The following is a 17,136-nucleotide window of genomic DNA, read 5'->3' as shown; positions in this document are numbered from 1 at the left end:
TGATTTATGATTCCTTGTCTGATTCCTGTAGATTTCTCATTTTATGAGCAAATGGTGTTGAAAAGGAAACTGCTTCTGCCTTCAGGCATTTTTCATACATAGCCTCTCACTTCATACCCTAAAACACAAATCCTTCAATCATGCTGGGATCTGCAGGAGACAAAGGTGGTTGTTGTGTAAATATCACAGAGGGCTGATGTTTTGGCAGAACATTTTATGATACGAATTGATGAATGACTTGGTATTTCCAGAAATTTTGCTGGCAGAGTTCTCATGCTCACTGCTTGATACGTCATCAGCTGTTATGCTACAAGTTCATCGAATCATGGAATCATTTAGGTTGGAATAGACCTTTCAGTCTGACTGTTAACTAGCCAACTCCAGCCGTCGAGTCCGACCATTAACCTCTTACTACCAAGTCCACCAAGTTGCTGTAAGAAAAGATGATTGTTTCTGGGGCCAGGGCCACACGCAGGAATTGGGAGACCCACATTCTTGTCCGCAGAGTCTTGTATCGTTTGGATTAAGTCATTCAGGTGCCCAGACATCTGTAAAATGGTACAAATTTTCAGTGATTTCATTATGACTGAGATAGATAAGCACCCTTGCTCTTTTTGTTGTAATTTCCCACCTGAAAGATGGAAACGATAGAGGTGTCATAAGGATACATGTGTGAAAGCTGAACTTGAGTACAGCAGAAAGTGGTCAGACAAATGTATCAAACGAGCTTCTGTTTCCAAAGGAAACCCCTTTGATATGGAATACGAATTGTGCAATTAATAGATGCATGGGGGATGAGCGTGATGATCTTTACACACGTGGAGTCTGGTGCATGCCTGCATTACGCTGTTTTCATGCTCATTTAGCTCTATTGATTAAAGTGGAATTACACCAGCAGATGATTGAGGTTGCACAATAATAAATCACACTTCTTTATTTTTCCTTGACACGTACAAGCCCATAGCCTGTAGGCAGTGCAGAACCTCAGAGTATATAAAGCCTTGCACTGGTTTTATGCTGAATACAATTCATTTGGAATGCAACTTTTATGTATGTTGGATTGGTTTCACTACTGTGGAAGATGTACTATGTCGTGATTTCCATATAAGATAGTTGCTTATGGTGAAAATAAGGGAAGAAGAAGTTACTCAGAAACAGGCAGAACAGTCTGGAGGTTGGGCAAATGGGATGATTTTCAAATTCACAGTGGTTTGGCACTGTTAGTCAAAAGACAGATACCTTTTCTGTCCTGGTGTGGAGCTCAGGAGAGCTCTGTGTTACCTTTGTTTTTACAGATCACGTGCTTTGTTGCATGGTGGTTTTTGATCGTGAGGAAGCGATAAGAAAAATCAAGCAAAGACTCTTTTTGTGAAATTTGAATATCTTTAGCATCCAAGGTCTATCAATGCATTAAACTTTATTGTGTTATGCATTATTCTTCCACAGGATAGCCCTCATTGATGTTATCACCATACCAGATGAATTGTTTTGCCCTCACAGTCGCTGGACTTAGGTGTACACCTGCCTGCTTGTCACATACTGTGTGTGTGCGAAAGGGAGAACTCCTCATGCTGTTTCAGTTCTTCCCAGCTGTCTAGTGAAGTGAAACTCTTTTATAGCACACTTCCTCACTTCAACTTCTTCTTGTATTCTCATGATCTTAGTGTGTCCATGCTCTCGTGTGAGTAATTCTCATCTTCAGCCAGGATCTTGCTAGCTGCTCCAAGGCTGAAACTTAAGTTCTAAGCTATGTGTGAAGGTCATGCCCCATCCACCTTCCTTTTGAGGTTATTGAAGCCAGATGCATGCGACTGAATTCCCCTTCGCTGTGCAGAGACGTCATCACTGAGCCACACAAATGAGTTGGGGATCGCCTCTCAGAATGGGTCAGGCAAAGAAGTTCTGTGGTCGTTCTTCGTGCCACCCCGGTTTCACCAAAACCCTACTTTGAGGTAGCTGTGAAAAGGTGTCAAGTTTGAGCTGGAGGCCCTGCAATATCATCAAACTGGGTCTTAATCTTGCTTGTCTGTGACAGAAGAAAATGAGATGATCCCAGTGATGTCAAGACTTTACTTCACGAGCACTAACAGGTAATACATTTCCAGGTTGGAGATGTTCTCAAGAGTTCTACTCCCACTCATTGTGACTGTTGCTGGTTGTGATAACAGCTCCTAAGCAGACCAGTTATTCTCCATGTGAGAGAATTATCACCAGTATTTTGATTGCTTAGGTGAGACATTTTACTTCTCTACATTGCTGCACCTGCCAAGTTACTCAGCGTGCTTTGTTCTATTAAAAAACCCAATTAATGTAGACAAGAGGAGTTGTTTTGCTACCCTCTTTTTAAGCAAACATGTAGCCAGTGCGGCCCAGGCATTGAGAGTTTCTTTTTTTTGAAAAGCTTCACAGGAAATAGCTTGGTTTAGGTATTCTCTCAACTATGGTTGAGGAAAACCCTCAATACTGTAGTTTGTCTGGATAGAAACTCAGAAATTAATTTCTGGGACAACTTTGATTTAGATCTGTGGTTGCAAACGAGGTCTGACTCATGGTGTCCTCTGGCAGCAGCTGCTCTGCGTAGCCGTTGGTCATGTCAGTTTTGCTAAAAATGTATTTGGGAGTCATGAACTATCCCTCTTGTTACTGCTGCTGCTTTCACCTCTACCTCCACCTCCCCTTGGGGGTAGGCTGGCTCCATACAATCAAGCATGAAAGTGAAGTGCAAGCCAAGAGCTTTGCTGCAGACTGAACTGGTGAAGCACTGGGATTCTGTGGTTGGGAGAGAAATTACCTGATGTCAATACGTTCTATTTTGTGTCAGCAGAGAAGGGGAATGGGGAATGAATGTGTCCTTACAGGTACTGTGACGGCAAAAATGGTCTGGTTCTTCATGGTGGAGCGTGTGCGCCCTCCCTCTGTGTATTCATACGGGGGGTGTACGTGTCAGAGAACTTTGTTTCTTGTAGACTCTCGGGTGTTGATGAAAAGTAAATAATTGGAGGAATTCTGCCGTGTTCATTCTGAATAGCGTCCTGTTCTGCAATAGTCCTGTGGCTTTCAGCGGGATTTCTCACGGCGTAATGCACCGTGCAAACGTGGGACAGGATGGCAGAATACGACCCTGTCAAGTGCACAATGGGTTTTTCTGTTTTGCATTTTGCATGTGCCTCAAGGTCTCTGTGTGTTTGGGGCACAGCTGAGCTTTATGTTGCAGAGGTACAAAGAGACGTTGCTGCCTTCCAGTAATGACAAACTAATGGCAAAGCGGGTAGTTGGAAGAGGGAAAGACAGACAGTGAAAGGAAGTGATTTGCCAAACTTCAAACTTCAGGTTGATGAGATTCAAACTCAGCTTTCCCCAGCTCTTGTGACTAAGCCATGTCCAGCTTACTGCCCCATGAATGGAGTTAGAAGTATTTAGTTTTCATTGAAGTATAAGGTTGTAAAAAATAAACATTAATAAATAGTTATGCTGCCAGGTAGAAGCTTTGCAGGAGCTATTTATGAACAGAAGGAAAACTCTGGGCATTTATGGGAGATTTTGTGCTCAATAAACACACTGCACAATGATCCAATGCTACATATTCATCCTCTCTTTCTTACAAGATATTTCAGCTGTATTTCATTAAGTTAAATGATACCAGTAGAGTGTTAAGTAATAGCTATAAGAAATGGAAGTATGCAGAAAACTGTTTAGGAAAGATCGTCATAAATTCTGTATATTCTTACTGAGTGTTGATTGGTTTTGTACAAACTATGTCACAAATTTAATGAAACTGTGTTAAATATTTGTATGTATCATCTAATCATGCTGTGAAGGACTGTTCTGAGATAGAAAAAGCAAGTGCTTATTACGAAAGCTTCCGGAAACATTTTTGTGTGGGAAACTAATAACGATATCCCATCCATCTGAAAGGTATAATGTGAACTTTGGATTTAGCAGGGTTGAAGTTGAGACTACTGGACTTAATATCCTGCTCTTCCCAGTTCGGAATGGATACATTGAACTAGGAAATAATAGTTCAAATAAATAAATTGGCTTCTGTTTACTACATGAAGGAGTCTGACTGGGAAGCAAAATACAGTTACAAACAAATGTAATTACATTTTCTGTGAGTCAGCCTGAATATCTCACTGCGGAGCGACAACCTGTTAGACAAGATGAGAGATGTCTTCTATCGACAGGAACATTTCCTGCTCAGTGCGTGACTATGAAATGCCTGAGGGCGAGAGGTTGAGCACCAGCCACGTGTGTATTTTTCCCTTTGTGCTCCATCCAGACAGCCACAGAGATCGGCCCAAAATGAACGAGCAACAATAAAGCCATACTTGTACAGCGTGCCTTAACCGTGTGTGAATGCTGTTTATCCAGGGCCTGAGGTGTGATACATGTGGGCATGTTTAGCTGGCAGTTCAGTGAACATTCAATATTTTATATAGCTGATGCAGGTTTTTATAGTCGTGTGTGGGTATATGCATACGTGAAGGCTATGTGGATACAGCTAGAAGGTTGCTAATAAGTATTTCTCTTCCTATTGAGGCATTAGGTTGTCCATCTTCTAGTTTTCTTATCACTACAAGGGTTGTACAGGACTGTCATAGACCATTTTTATGGAGGGAAGAGACTTTCTTTTGAAATGGCATCTCTTAGTTGTGGATCAGTGGAAGAGAACTTTAACAAAACTGAGAACTAGGAGAGGTGGAAGCTAGAGTAGTGTGCTCCTTTATTCTTGTTGAAGGATTAAACCCACAAACATCTTTTCTTCATTCCGTAGTTATTAGTAGCAGTGTTGGATCTTTATTTGAAAAACCTTTAAGTTTGGTCTCAGAGCACTTTGACACAGCTGGGCTTTTAAGGATGTGATTAGCCTCCAAGGATGGATGTGAGAGAGGGTTACATGATCTCCAAACAGTCATACCTGTGTTTGTGCTCACTGAACGCAGGGCCTTCTGGCCTGCTGCCGAGAAGCCAGATGGTTCAGCAGAAGCGCTTGAAGAGTTGGCCAGTGTGGCAGAGTGCTTTCAAGGATCCCTGTAGCTTTGCTTCCATGGAGTTGTCCTGCTGAGCTGCAGGAGTGCAGTGCTGCTCTGCTGAGAGAAGAGCACAATGCATGGTTGTCTCTGCTCGAGAAGTGACTCAGTTCTGAGATAGGATTCCCAGTGTAATGACTTAAATCATACACAGCATGAAATGGCAAGTTACCATAAATATTACCACCACAGTGTCTTTTGGGTTTACGCTAATCACCATCACCCTGTTGTCACATCTCCCAGTAGGCATGAGCAGCTAGTTCTGGTTGTCTTGTGCAGCTGATCTGGTCTTGGTCTGAAGTCTGAGAAACTTTGCTCTTAGTGGTCTGTAACTGGAATTCCTTTGGAATGCACCACTTAATTCAACTTGAATGGTCTCCTCCAGAATTAACATCAACCTTGAACAGGTATTCTTATAACCTGTTTCAGGTTTGACCTAGTTGGTAGGTACCCGTTAAGAATAATTCACATGGAAGGTTGCAGAGGAGAATAGGGTTATGTCACAATATTAAGAAGAAGCACTGATGAATGTGTGTGAAAATAGTCATGTGTTTCATGTCAACGTTCACAGGACTGTCTTAATGCTACTCTTGTTACAAATGAGAGCCATAAGACATCAAGAGCATGTTGCTATTCTTGGAAACAAAGATTTCTTCCGAGAAGGCTGTTTCCTGTCTTTGCAGCCCGGAAAAGAAAAATATTTGATAAGGCTTTTTGTAAACTGAGCTGAGAAAATCGAGGAAAAAATAATGTTCTCTAATTTCCGTCTCTGGTATGCTTTAATCGCTGACCATTATTTTAGGAATCGCTTGTAACAAAAATGGAGATAGAGTTGGAATTGGAGGCGGAAGTACTACATTGGTAGGACTGTGATTATATTGACTATCAATATGAGCTGAGAGTGCCAGTTGTAGAAGTCAAAGATAACTGGTTTTTCAGTGTGTTATATTATCTAGTTTGAAAACAGAAAAGAGAACGAAGCAGCTGTGTCATGTATCTCTTTTTTTTGAAAATTCTGAAATAGGATGTGGTCATGTGATCCATATGCTATGCATATAAAGTAACTAAGATTATTTTTCTGACTGTTTCTGATATAGATAGACTGTAGATGTGTAAATCTTAAGTATAACTATGGAATGAATTGCTGTTTACTTCCTTAAGGAAGGAAGTAAAAGGCTGTCTTGTTACAGCCTTTCTTAGAGTGTTTCACATGGTCAGTTTTTGACAGAGCATAAGCAGCCCTGTGACGGTGGTCTACATGTTTCAGGCAAGTCTTTAATTTAAAACTGCCCAGGAATTCCTCAGCCAAATCGTTGGACTGTATTGTCCTTCCTAAGATGCTTTTAACCACGTCTTACTTTTCTGCTCCTCTCAAAAGGTCAGAAAGAAGCTAAGAGGCATCTCTTACAAGCTTTATTTGTCTGCTCTGAGCTGTGTGGCTGTGTAAACCCTCTTGCATACCAAGGAAGTTTTGCAAAAATATCCCACTGCTCCTTATTGTCGTAGTGTTGGCAGTAACAGGCGCCGTATTGTAGGTAGCTCGCTCGCTGCTCCCAGTGTTTTGATCAACATGGGTGAAATCCGAGCCTGACAAAAGTCAATGAGAGTTTTGTCTTTGATTGCACAGCAGCCAGGGTTTCTCCCCAGCTGTTACAAACACAGTCAGCATGGTAATGAGGGGAGTACATGGATTGGTATGACTTGATTTAAAAAGGAAAAAACTCATCGCAAACATTGTGTCTGTATATGGATTTCCTGCTCTTCCTAAAACTCTTCTTCCTTTACTGTAGCTGAGTATTCCTTGAGTGGGGAGTTTTTAGAATATAATGAATGCTTTTTAAAAAGTTGATCTAATCCCCAGTCTTCATATAAGCAATTTAGTGCTGTGCTGAAAATCTCTCAAGTCTTAACAACTCTCGTGAGATCACCTAAAACCTTGATTATTGGGTCTTATTCTGTGAGCATGGAATGGATGGAGATGCCCAGTCAAAATATGGCCAGTTATACATTGTTCAGAGCTCCCTGCGACATCCTAACTGTATTGTGATTTAACACACAGGAAAAAAGGATAGTTGTGGTCATGTAGCCATTGTGGTTTCAGTTTGGGTAGTGCTGCTATGTTTTAAGCTATTTAGTGTAGGTCAAATTCTTGGATAAAATATTTTTCAGGAAGAACCTGAAGTTGGCGTGGTGATTGCTAGCCTAAGACTCAGACTCCAAAGTACAGATTAAAAGGTGGTTTATGCAGGTCGAGTAATGAACACAAGTAATAAACCCAAAACTTTCACTTTACCATATTTTTAATATGTGCTTCGAATGCCGTGGATCTGGCAGAGAAGTCTGGAGGAAATCGTGGCATGTGAACAACCAGCAGTGCTGCTGTGAATGTCTCACTGGCACACTTGAAGTGTGATTCATTAATTCTGTATCTTGCTCATAATCTGAGGGTTTTAGGTAGAAAGCCTGATTAGGGTGCTCTAGTTGAGGCATTCAGTTTGGGGTAAAAAAAAAGTAATACTCTATATTTTATCAACTGCTCTAAATTCCTCGCTGCGTGCTGTGTGTGACTAAGGATGGTAGTTTTCCATATGATTTGCTAAATCATTTGTCATGTTCCCATTTGCTGAATCATCAGGTGTAGAATTTAATTTGAATAAAAAATTTTTTGCTTTAAATTAGAAGTTGTATCTTGAAACCTTATCAAGGGAAAGTTGATCTTAAAAGTTATTTTTGCTAAATTTTTTTTTTTGAAAAAAGCACTAAAAGGCATTTGCTGTTCAAGAAGATTGTAAAGTAGAGGAAATGAGTTTGCAGAAGTTGAAGATAGTACAGGGTTTGAGGAAACTGGAGGCTTCCTGTATGACTTTGAGCAGATCACTTAACCATACTGTCTCAATTTTCTTACCCATAGAATGGGAGCAGTGAAGAAATGTACATAGTTGGAAGGTCATACTTAGTTGCTTTATATAAAAATCAATTTTTGAAAGGCAGAAATTGCCCTTTGAGGGCAAAAGATTCACAAAATCTGAAGTGCTCTCAGTGCATGTTACATCTGTTATCACATGTAGCTTTATCTCTCATAACAAGGATATATAAACACAGCAAGAATTGAGGGTTATAAATATATTTAGAAAATGGTTGAACTAAAAAAGGCAGTATTGCACTGAAACGTCCAAAATGTGATGCACCTTTATTTATCAGACTGTCACCCAACATCGATTCCTTGGTTTCACTATTTAATAGTCCTCAGTACTGCCAATTTTACATCAATGCTCCATTTCTGTGAAAGAGTTTATAAAAAAAAAAAAGGCAAAATGTAGGAAAATCTGAACAAGATGCAGCCATATTGCTCAGGGCTACTGCTTCTCTCTTCAGTACTTCCAGCAGCTTGTAGAGTTCATTTTACAGAGAAGGCAAATTTGGAAATAGCAGGGATGGTTTGTGCAAAATGAAAATTACGTTACTGATTAACTACAAAGTGGCTTAAAATATGAGCTCAGGGTAGTTCTGTCATCTGATATGCTTTTGATTCCAAGTTTATCCTTCAGCCCCCATATATGATTGTGTTCTGTTAAATTAACCTGGCATCTTGTTTTCCGAAGGTTTATGGGTCATTGACAGTATTAGGTTTCATGCAGCCCAGCTGTTCCCAAATCAAGTCCCTCCAGCAAAGCTGGAGACAGAGAAGAGGGAAGCACACAAAGAAAGGCTGGTGAGGGCTGAAGTGCAGCATGAAGACAGCCAAGTAATTTTGCTTGCAGCTTCGCTGTTAAGACTTTCACATATTCCATGCTTGTTAGCAAAATGTTGAAAAATGCAGTGTTAAATTACAGTTGTTCCTCGGGACTGTTTTTGTTGCTCCTCGGGACTGTTTTCCTAAACTCTAATTACAAAAGCAAGCCTGAAATGAGTGTTTCAAAGCCCCCTGGCAAGGAAGATGCAGTATCTGTCACACGCATGGCTGAAAGGAAATAGGGATCTACAAAAGGAACTGAAATCAACTTGGAGCCTTTCCCCACCACTCCAGCAGTTTTACAGTTATCTCTGGGTTTTTTAATATCATAATGCGGTGAGTGAGTTTTTGGAGAAGCCTAGCGTGGTAGACAGGGGTCTGAACTGCACAGGTACCATCAGGGTTCATGGCAAAAGTCCATCAGGGTCCATGTCAGCTGTTCTCCCTTCCCTGGCCTGGCTGTTGCACGCTCTCCCTCCTCGCTGGGCAAGAGTAGGGCCAGAGCTGAGCATGGCACATGCCCGGGATTAAAAGCATCACTGATGTTGTGCCTCTCCTCTCTGCTTTGAGAGTATTTGTGTGGAGATAAACACTATCCAGAAAGTTAAAGCTATAGCATGCCTCTTATGTTCAACTTCACATGCGCATCCTTCCTTAACAGCCGGTGTTTGGGACTGCAGGTAGTAGTATCCGGAGTACTCGGGACGGTGTCGTGGTGGTGGTCTGTTCTCACAGACAGGTTGAAGGTTGTCATGATTTTTAAGGCAATACAAGTCTATTGGACATGGTGTGACAGAGAATTGCAGTTTTGGGGCTTTTTACTGGCGTGTCTAGTGGAGCCAGAAAGGCAGCTAGGAAATGTCCCTGGCACGTTTGCTCCAGAAACTTGCCTCTGACATAGGAAAATACCAGTTGCCTTAGTGGAAGATGCAGGAACCCAAGTAGCTGCCAATTATAAAGTGCTCGCAGGCACATTTTTCTAATTTTGGCAGTCTGTGGCATGCTACTGTTCTGAAGTTGGAGCTTTTCTACCCTAACAGACTGTTGACATCATATTGCTTAAGATACATGTAATGTCTGATTGTACAGGGGCCTGAGAATCCGGGAATTCTAGTGAGCTGCAGTGAGATTATCTGGCAGTATCAGACCTTTTCCAGTTTAGTGTGAAACCATACCTGTATTTGAGTAAAACATCCTCATTGTCAGTTCATAATATAATGCAGCAGAAAGGCAATTCTCTTCCTATTTGTTTGCTGTATTATTTTACACATGGCTTGTAAGGAGAGTAACCTGTTGTCGTGGTGAGTTGGGGGCTGATTAACATTCCTGTTTAGAGCTGGGTCATTGACTTGTGCAGTGATCTTGAACAAGTTGCTTATGCTGAGGAAGAGGGAGACATATGGATGATGGTTAATATCTGGAGCATTTTAGACTCTCTGATGAAGAGCATTGTGTAAGGGCTGAGAAGGGTTATTTAAACCAACAGCAACTAAGAGCCTTGCTTCAAGAGGCATGTCAGGAGAAGTTCCTTGTCATGCAGTATGTAGCTGACATCTCATATTTAAAACTTGTGTAACACCGTAGTGTGTGCACACATGCACGCACCCAGTGTGTGGGAGGGGAGGGTTTCTGGAGGGACCCAAAGGATTGAATGCTGCTCAAGAGAAACAAGCAGCTGGCCTCGCACACACAGCCAGTAACTAGGAGGAAGAGGGTTTTATGTTGGGTCTGAATGAAAATCAGGACAAACATCACTTGTTAGAATGTGCCAATCAAGGGCATCTTGGTAAATTCCACGTAGAGATAAATTTCAATTTAGAGCTCGTGTTCAGTCAGTAACCAAAGAAACACTCTTCAGATAGAAGCGCTTCAGATTTCCTGGTATGGGAAACCAATAATTATGAGATACAGTGAACAATACAAGGTAGAATTGCAAAAGGGATTAATTAGCCTGAGTCTAACTAACCACTGTAATTGATGGAAATATACATCTGCAGCCTGCTGAGACATTACATAGTCACCATACACCTGCTCAGTTTACCAGCGTTGCAGAACACAGCTGTCAGAATAATTTCTGGGTCTTTTTCTGGAACTCCTTGAGTGTAATTGACTATTTGCTCTTTTGTTGTTCAAAATGCTTTCTTTTTCTCTTTTCTTTTTCTGCACAGCACTTCCATGATGGCAGAAAGGCACAACAACATATTGAAACTTGCTGGAAACAACTCGAAGCAGTAAGTGGAAACTTCCTCAGATGTGACATTTAAGTAATTTTAATACTGTTTTCATAGAGGTGGTTTCAAACAGTATATTTGGAAAAAGAAGGATGTATGGATAAAAGCTGTAGAAATGTTGGGGTTTTTTTAAACTTCACTGTCTTAAATACACTGGTAGACACGAAAAAGCCTGTTTTATTAGCGTGTTTGGCTTTCTGTGGGATCTATGTCTATCATGAGTAGCATTTTGTTTGACATGACTTGAAGTGTGCTAAGCATTGCTGGAAATGCAGAGTCCCTAAGGGTCTTATTCAGATATTCCACTGAAGCTATTAGCTTCACACGATGTGAATAAATTGAATGGGACCATCTCTTGAGAAAGGTGCTGTTTCTCAAAAGTAAATACATTAGAATTGTTATTCATGTGATGAATGAAAAGTGAGACTGTAAGTAGAGGAGAGAATAAAGAAAAGGGGATGTCAGTAACCAAAAGTCCTACTTGCAAGTATATAAATCTTAGTAACTCCCTTGTTCTGCATTATAAAAATGAGAGTTAAGTGCTGAAAGGGAGTGATTTGATCTACAGAAGGAAAAGAGATGCTAACAGGAAAAAATATTGAAATATTAGTGATATTGGTAGAATCAAGCAGCCTGTAGAATAGAACAAAAAATGTGTTTCTGATAACTTTATTTTTTGAAGTTCTTTAATATGGAAATGTATTCCAATGTAAACAAGCAAGTCCTAAAATCTGACAGTTGTTACAGCAGATTAATTGAGGGGCAGGTATTGATTTTAGGAAGACTTTGATACCATGTTTCTTTCCATAATGAAGGCTTCTGTTTTTCTTTTTCAGAGTAAAAGGCGGTTTGAACGTGATTGCAAGGAAGCTGATCGAGCACAGCAGTATTTTGAGAAAATGGATGCTGACATCAACGTTACAAAAGCAGATGTTGAAAAGGTAAGCCAGAGGGTGGAGAGACTGATTGTAAACATGAATGTGATAGGTTCAGTTCCTCAGTCCTGCTGGGAGGATAAACCCTCTGAGGCTCAATGCCTCGCTTAAGTCAGTCTGTAGGTTAACTGAAAATAGGGAGATCTCTGCAGAGACCTACATTTGCATAAAAATTCTAAACAGATTCAAGTAAAGTGATACTTGAGTTTGACATAGCTGACATGGCTCAAAATGAGCTTATTCAAAATCAGTTTTAACTAATCCCCCGGATTCTGTGACAGTCAAGCTTGTGGGGGTTCCCTGAGGGGTGTTTGCAGTTACCACACACTACTGGTGACTCTGTGATCCAGGTAGAACTAAACTTCTGCCTTTTGAGCGACACTTCGAAGATGTCCCGATGTCACTGTTTGCAATGAAGTATTACCAGGATTGTTCATGCTCCTAGGTTGACAGCAGGAAAGCTTTTCATATTGTGCAGACTCCTGGAATTCATGCTTGTCACAAATGGCATGTCACTTTTATTTTTATTTCTTGGTGCTGTCTGGTTGCAGAGTCATTTGTGGCTTTTATCCATTGACCCCCCATTCAGTGACACTTTTGAACTGATGCTTGATTTTAAACACACGTTTCTGTTTCAGCATGTCATCTTGAAATGTTTTCTCTGTTTAGTTTGATTCAAAATTGGACACTTAAAACTTGAAGCATCCTTCTGCACATCCAAGTCCAGCGTTGCACTTGTAACTTCAGAAAGCAATGGAGAGGGAGAAAGTGTGTTTAAATTGCTTCTCTTTTTGGTGTTACACATTTGCTCAGGAGATGCAGTAATCAGAAACACCATATTACAATGTGTAAGGGCAGTTTTGTCATCCCTGAGTTTGATTCATATAGGTAGAAAATAGAACACTTAAAAAAGGTTTGTGTCTTAAGGGAAAAAAAAGGCAACAAAAAAGGCAAGGGGAAGAAAAAAGCTGAAGCTTAAAATACCAAACACTTTGTTGCAGGGACAGGAAAAGAAACTGAATTATAGGTAACGGAATCTTTTCTAGTCCAAGACAGCCCTTGTAAAATGTAGCTTTTGCTCCTCAAGAGGTCTGCTTCATTCTATTCTCAGTTAATTCAACCCTGGGAAGCTGTCAAATACAAACTTTTCTTTACATGTGTTAGATCTTAAGATGTTTCTAGTACGCTGAACGTCGTGAAGGTTGAGTAGCAGATAGCACCAAGGATGCTATTAGAAACGAGGACAGTAAATGAAAAAGCTCAGAAAACGTCCCCAAAGTGCTATTACTTATCAAAGGGAAAAATACCTCTATGGTCTTGTAATTTGCTTGGCTATTATTAGTTGTAAATTCACCATGCAGATTTGATCCTTTGTTGCCTTCTGGATTTGTCAGGGCACTTCACAGATGAATGCATGTACAGGATTGTTAAAGATGTAACACCACACGTGGGTTTTTCTGACAGAGGACGATCATCTCTGCTTTATCTGCACAAAGCCGTTTCAGAATAAATTTTTTTCCTATATAAAATTAGGACTTGCCCTAGATTTTTTCAAAGCTGAGGCCGTGTCAAAGGGATACAGAGGCATGACTTACTAATTGAAATAGAGGGCTGAAACTCCTTCCTTCTCCATCCCTTTCTAAGGCTGACCTTTTCTGGTCAGAGGGAAAGGCTGCGTATTGGCAGTATAGCAACCTGATACTGTAGGGTAAATTCTGGGAAGCAATCCCTACCCTGGTGCTCTTTCCTTGTGAAGTGAAGCAGAGGGGCTTCCCTTCTAAATTTCTCCAGCTTTTTATTGTATCTATTTGTAAATTATTTATTGCAAAATGAGTATCTTGAAATAAAAGGAAAATAATCTGTTGTTGAAGTTACATGTGTCGGCTAATCTCAGGAGAAGGCATTAATCGACTTTCCAGTCAGTCGGCGGGGTAGATGGAGAAGGAAAAGGTTATCAAAACGAGTGGAATGTGAAATAATATTACTGAACAGAGAACACAGTGTTTTCCAAGTGCATGTGTTAAACTGGGTTCATCCATGTCAGGCTGTGAATAATGCCCTTTCTTTGCTTCCCTCTGCCCGTGTGACTGGGACTGCTCTTGCATAACTCCCAAGCGCAAAATAGGATATTGTTTAACCAAGCGCTGCTGTTGGGAGCAGCTCTCGCCGACTCGCTCCAGGGAGAAGCTGAAACTGCTCAGCTTCAAATGGAAGCAATATGATGGCTTTTACCTCCTCCTTCTATTACAGCGCTTCTGACTTCTCTTGCCCCTTATGGCTTGGCTGCTGTACTCCTACTCCCAAAAGCTCCCAGAAATCTGTCTAGCCAGGAAAGCAGACAATTTGGCTGTGTTCAGAGCCAGTGCTATTCACTTTGGCGGAACAAGGTGCTCCTCAAGCAATGGCATCAGTTGCCCTCGTTTCTTCAGCTTGAGATTGACACTTTGGCTACTTTAGCTTGTCCCTGCAAATATGAGCAGACACTAGAGCTATTTTTTGCATCATGCATTATAGAGTAATGGAATTAAAATTCTGCAGTGATCACAGTGACACATGCAATCAAAAGAATATGTGGCTGCAATTCCCTAATGCACCTAATGCCAAGCTGTACGAAGCTCTGAAACGCTCGCATCTCTCAATCTGTCGGTCGTAGCCTTTGACAACTGTGGCATGAAGTTCTGTGACAGAGCTGCCACCCACCAGCACTTAGCATGGCCGTGCCTAAGGGATAACTCTTGGTATTACAGTTGCTAGGATTAAGTAACCAGAATAGTGGTACTGAAGCAAATTAAGAGTTACTTTCCTCCCTATTTCTCCAGGACTGTTTCATGAAGGGCCTCAGGTGTGTGCTTAGAGGCAGGGCTGGATGTGCAGCGTCGGTATCTTGCACTGAGGTCCAGGCTGCTCCTGCAGAACCAACTCAGGTTCGATATGCAGAGGGCACATGCCTTCTGTGCCACTTCTGTGGCCAGCATGGGTTCAATAATCTCTGCAGCTGGCCAGCCTGGCAATTGATCTTGGAGAGAGCAGGGTGTTTAGCTTTGTTTTCTCCTGTCTCCTTTTTTGGTGGTGGGAACATGGAGCCAAAGGCTGTGTTCAGTCTCTGCAATGGTCACGGTTCTTATGCAGGAACCAAAGGAGAGTGGATTAGGGCCCCTGAGCTCCCTTCCTCTGTTTGCACTGAGCGTCTACATTACCAGCAGCCAACATCTGCAGAGAGAATGTTTTAAGCGACATCACGAAGTGCAGTTTGGTACAAAGGTTTTGTCAGTTGAGTTTAGGAAGGTCGGAGAGGGAAGCTGACTGTGCTGCCGAAAGTGGTACTGTGAAAATATCCTTATGAACTAAGCAAGTGATGCAACACGCTGATGCTAATAGCGGGAAGCCGTGCAGTTATCACTGTAAGCTTTAGCTTTGTTTGGATTGCAGTGGGATGTGTGCATTAGAGCAGTTCTCTTTCAAAAACCACAGTGGAGCTGCTTCAATTTTTTTGACCATTTGGGGAAATGGTCTGTGTCACCAGTGCGGAGCCAGTGTACTTGTAAGGAAACGCTGTATTGTTTGTTCCTTCTCTTTAGAGCTGCAGTCACTAAAAAGCTGACATCTTTATGGGATAATGTGGTACCCAGTGGTGCCTTTGCAGACTTCTTGCACTAAAATAAAAATCAGCTGGCTTTTCTAAAGGTTTATTTTCAAAGTAGACTTTTCAGAATCAGTTTTTAAAGGGAAAGTGACTGAGGCCAGTCATGGAAAGGGGTGAATGCTTTGCCTCTTGATTTACCCAGCAGTTGAAGGGGAGGGCAGCGATTTGATGTACTCGGTGTCAGGCAGGATCTGTCCCTTTGCTGAAGAGTAGCACAGTTGTATGTTGGAGATCTAGGTAATAATTTTGCCAGAAAACAACTTTGGCTTTGAGCACTAAAAAAATGAGCTGTGCGTGATTTCCCAGAACTGCTGTTGGGAAGTCGGGGCTAATCACCTCCCTCTGATTTTTGTTGCTGTTATGCTAGGAGGGTTCCACCTTGAGTGGTTTTGAGATTAATATAAATGTGTTGTGGATTTAGAAAGTAGTTTAGTAGTAGTGAATTTAGAAAGACATAAAGTGCAAATTTGGCCATAACTCATTAAGTCAAGAAGCTTCTGACACTGCTAGAAACATGGGTGGGTATTTTGTTTTGCTGTGGTTTTTTGACTGTCTTAGCTTTAATAAGTCTTCAACCTGCACCCAGAAAGGACAAGTCTGTATTAAGATTTTTATTTGTATCCTGTGATATTCAGATGTAATTTCTGGGCCAGTGGGAGTTTCCTGTTGAATTTGCTTTTTTTTAATGTGCTTAGAGCTGTTTGAGCTTGTTGCAAGTCAGCTGTTGGTTTGAAATCAAAATTACTCCAAAATTACCCAACTTATATCCAAAGTTGTTATTACAGAATTATTATTCCATTCCTTCCTCTCTTTTCTGCCTAATCCTACATCATATCTAAAACCAAAATAAATGAAAAAGTTGATTGTTCTATTCCTGTGCTGACTCTGAGATGAGTTTTGGATGTACTGGCCTTAGTTTCTCCCCTTCAAAAACAAAACAAAAAGGGAAGTAAAAGTAATCTTGTTTACTGAAATCTCTGGGAGCTTTCCCCAGTGCTCTGCAACTTTCAGATCAGGTTATGTCTGCCATATCCAAGATGTTTTTTGGAGTCCCAGAACAGCTTAAGATTTGCATAAAGGCATAAAACCATGTAATACAATATCACCCTGACATAAATTTTCTAGTCTGTAAATGTAACTGCAGAGAGATTCTGATGTCTCACACTTAGTTTCATTCTCTTCTCTTTTCTTTTCCCTGGGTGCTCACCATGGATTTCAATACAATGTAGAGAGCCCCTATCCTCCCTCCTTACCCAGGGAAGACTCGTCCACTTACATTGCTGTGGGTAGTCATGAGCTGAATCACTGACAAAGTCTTACTGAACGTAGATGTAGAAATACTGCTACTTAGAAAGATTCTTGGATGATCTTCCTGCCCGTGTAAACGCGGTTATGCTGTCAAGTGGTAAACTGCTTTTCCAGCCCCGAGGCTGCTGTGCTGCGGGACGCAAATCTCTCAACATTAAGAATTTACACATCCTTAAAATGAAGGGTGCACGAAGCTGTTTTTACTTGGGCTCTGGAGAAATCTCTGATCTGTGTTTCAGCACTATCCTGCACACCG

The 17,136-nt window shown here is 41.2% G+C and overlaps 2 protein-coding genes across 12 annotated transcripts in view; one reads left to right on the top strand and one right to left on the bottom strand.

Moving 5' to 3' along the window:
- Window positions 1–17,136, bottom strand: part of LOC104369991 (torsin-1B) — a 117,701-nt gene that overhangs the window by 11,405 nt on the left and 89,160 nt on the right. The gene's annotated exons all lie outside the window — the stretch shown is intronic.
- Window positions 1–17,136, top strand: part of FNBP1 (formin binding protein 1) — a 97,277-nt gene that overhangs the window by 41,624 nt on the left and 38,517 nt on the right. For all 11 annotated transcript variants that reach the window (XM_086624991.1, XM_086624990.1, XM_086624987.1 and 8 more), the window contains exons 5-6: window positions 10,932–10,994; window positions 11,831–11,935. In XM_086624991.1, coding sequence (XP_086481117.1) covers window positions 10,932–10,994; window positions 11,831–11,935 — 168 coding nt within the window. The remainder of the gene's footprint in view (window positions 1–10,931; window positions 10,995–11,830; window positions 11,936–17,136) is intronic.

This window comes from Tauraco erythrolophus, chromosome 22 (assembly GCF_009769465.1).
Source record: "Tauraco erythrolophus isolate bTauEry1 chromosome 22, bTauEry1.pri, whole genome shotgun sequence".
In the NCBI taxonomy this organism is placed as follows: domain Eukaryota; kingdom Metazoa; phylum Chordata; class Aves; order Musophagiformes; family Musophagidae; genus Tauraco; species Tauraco erythrolophus.
The sequence above is the reverse complement of the archived record's forward strand: the minus strand, read 5'-3'. Positions and strand labels throughout refer to the sequence as shown.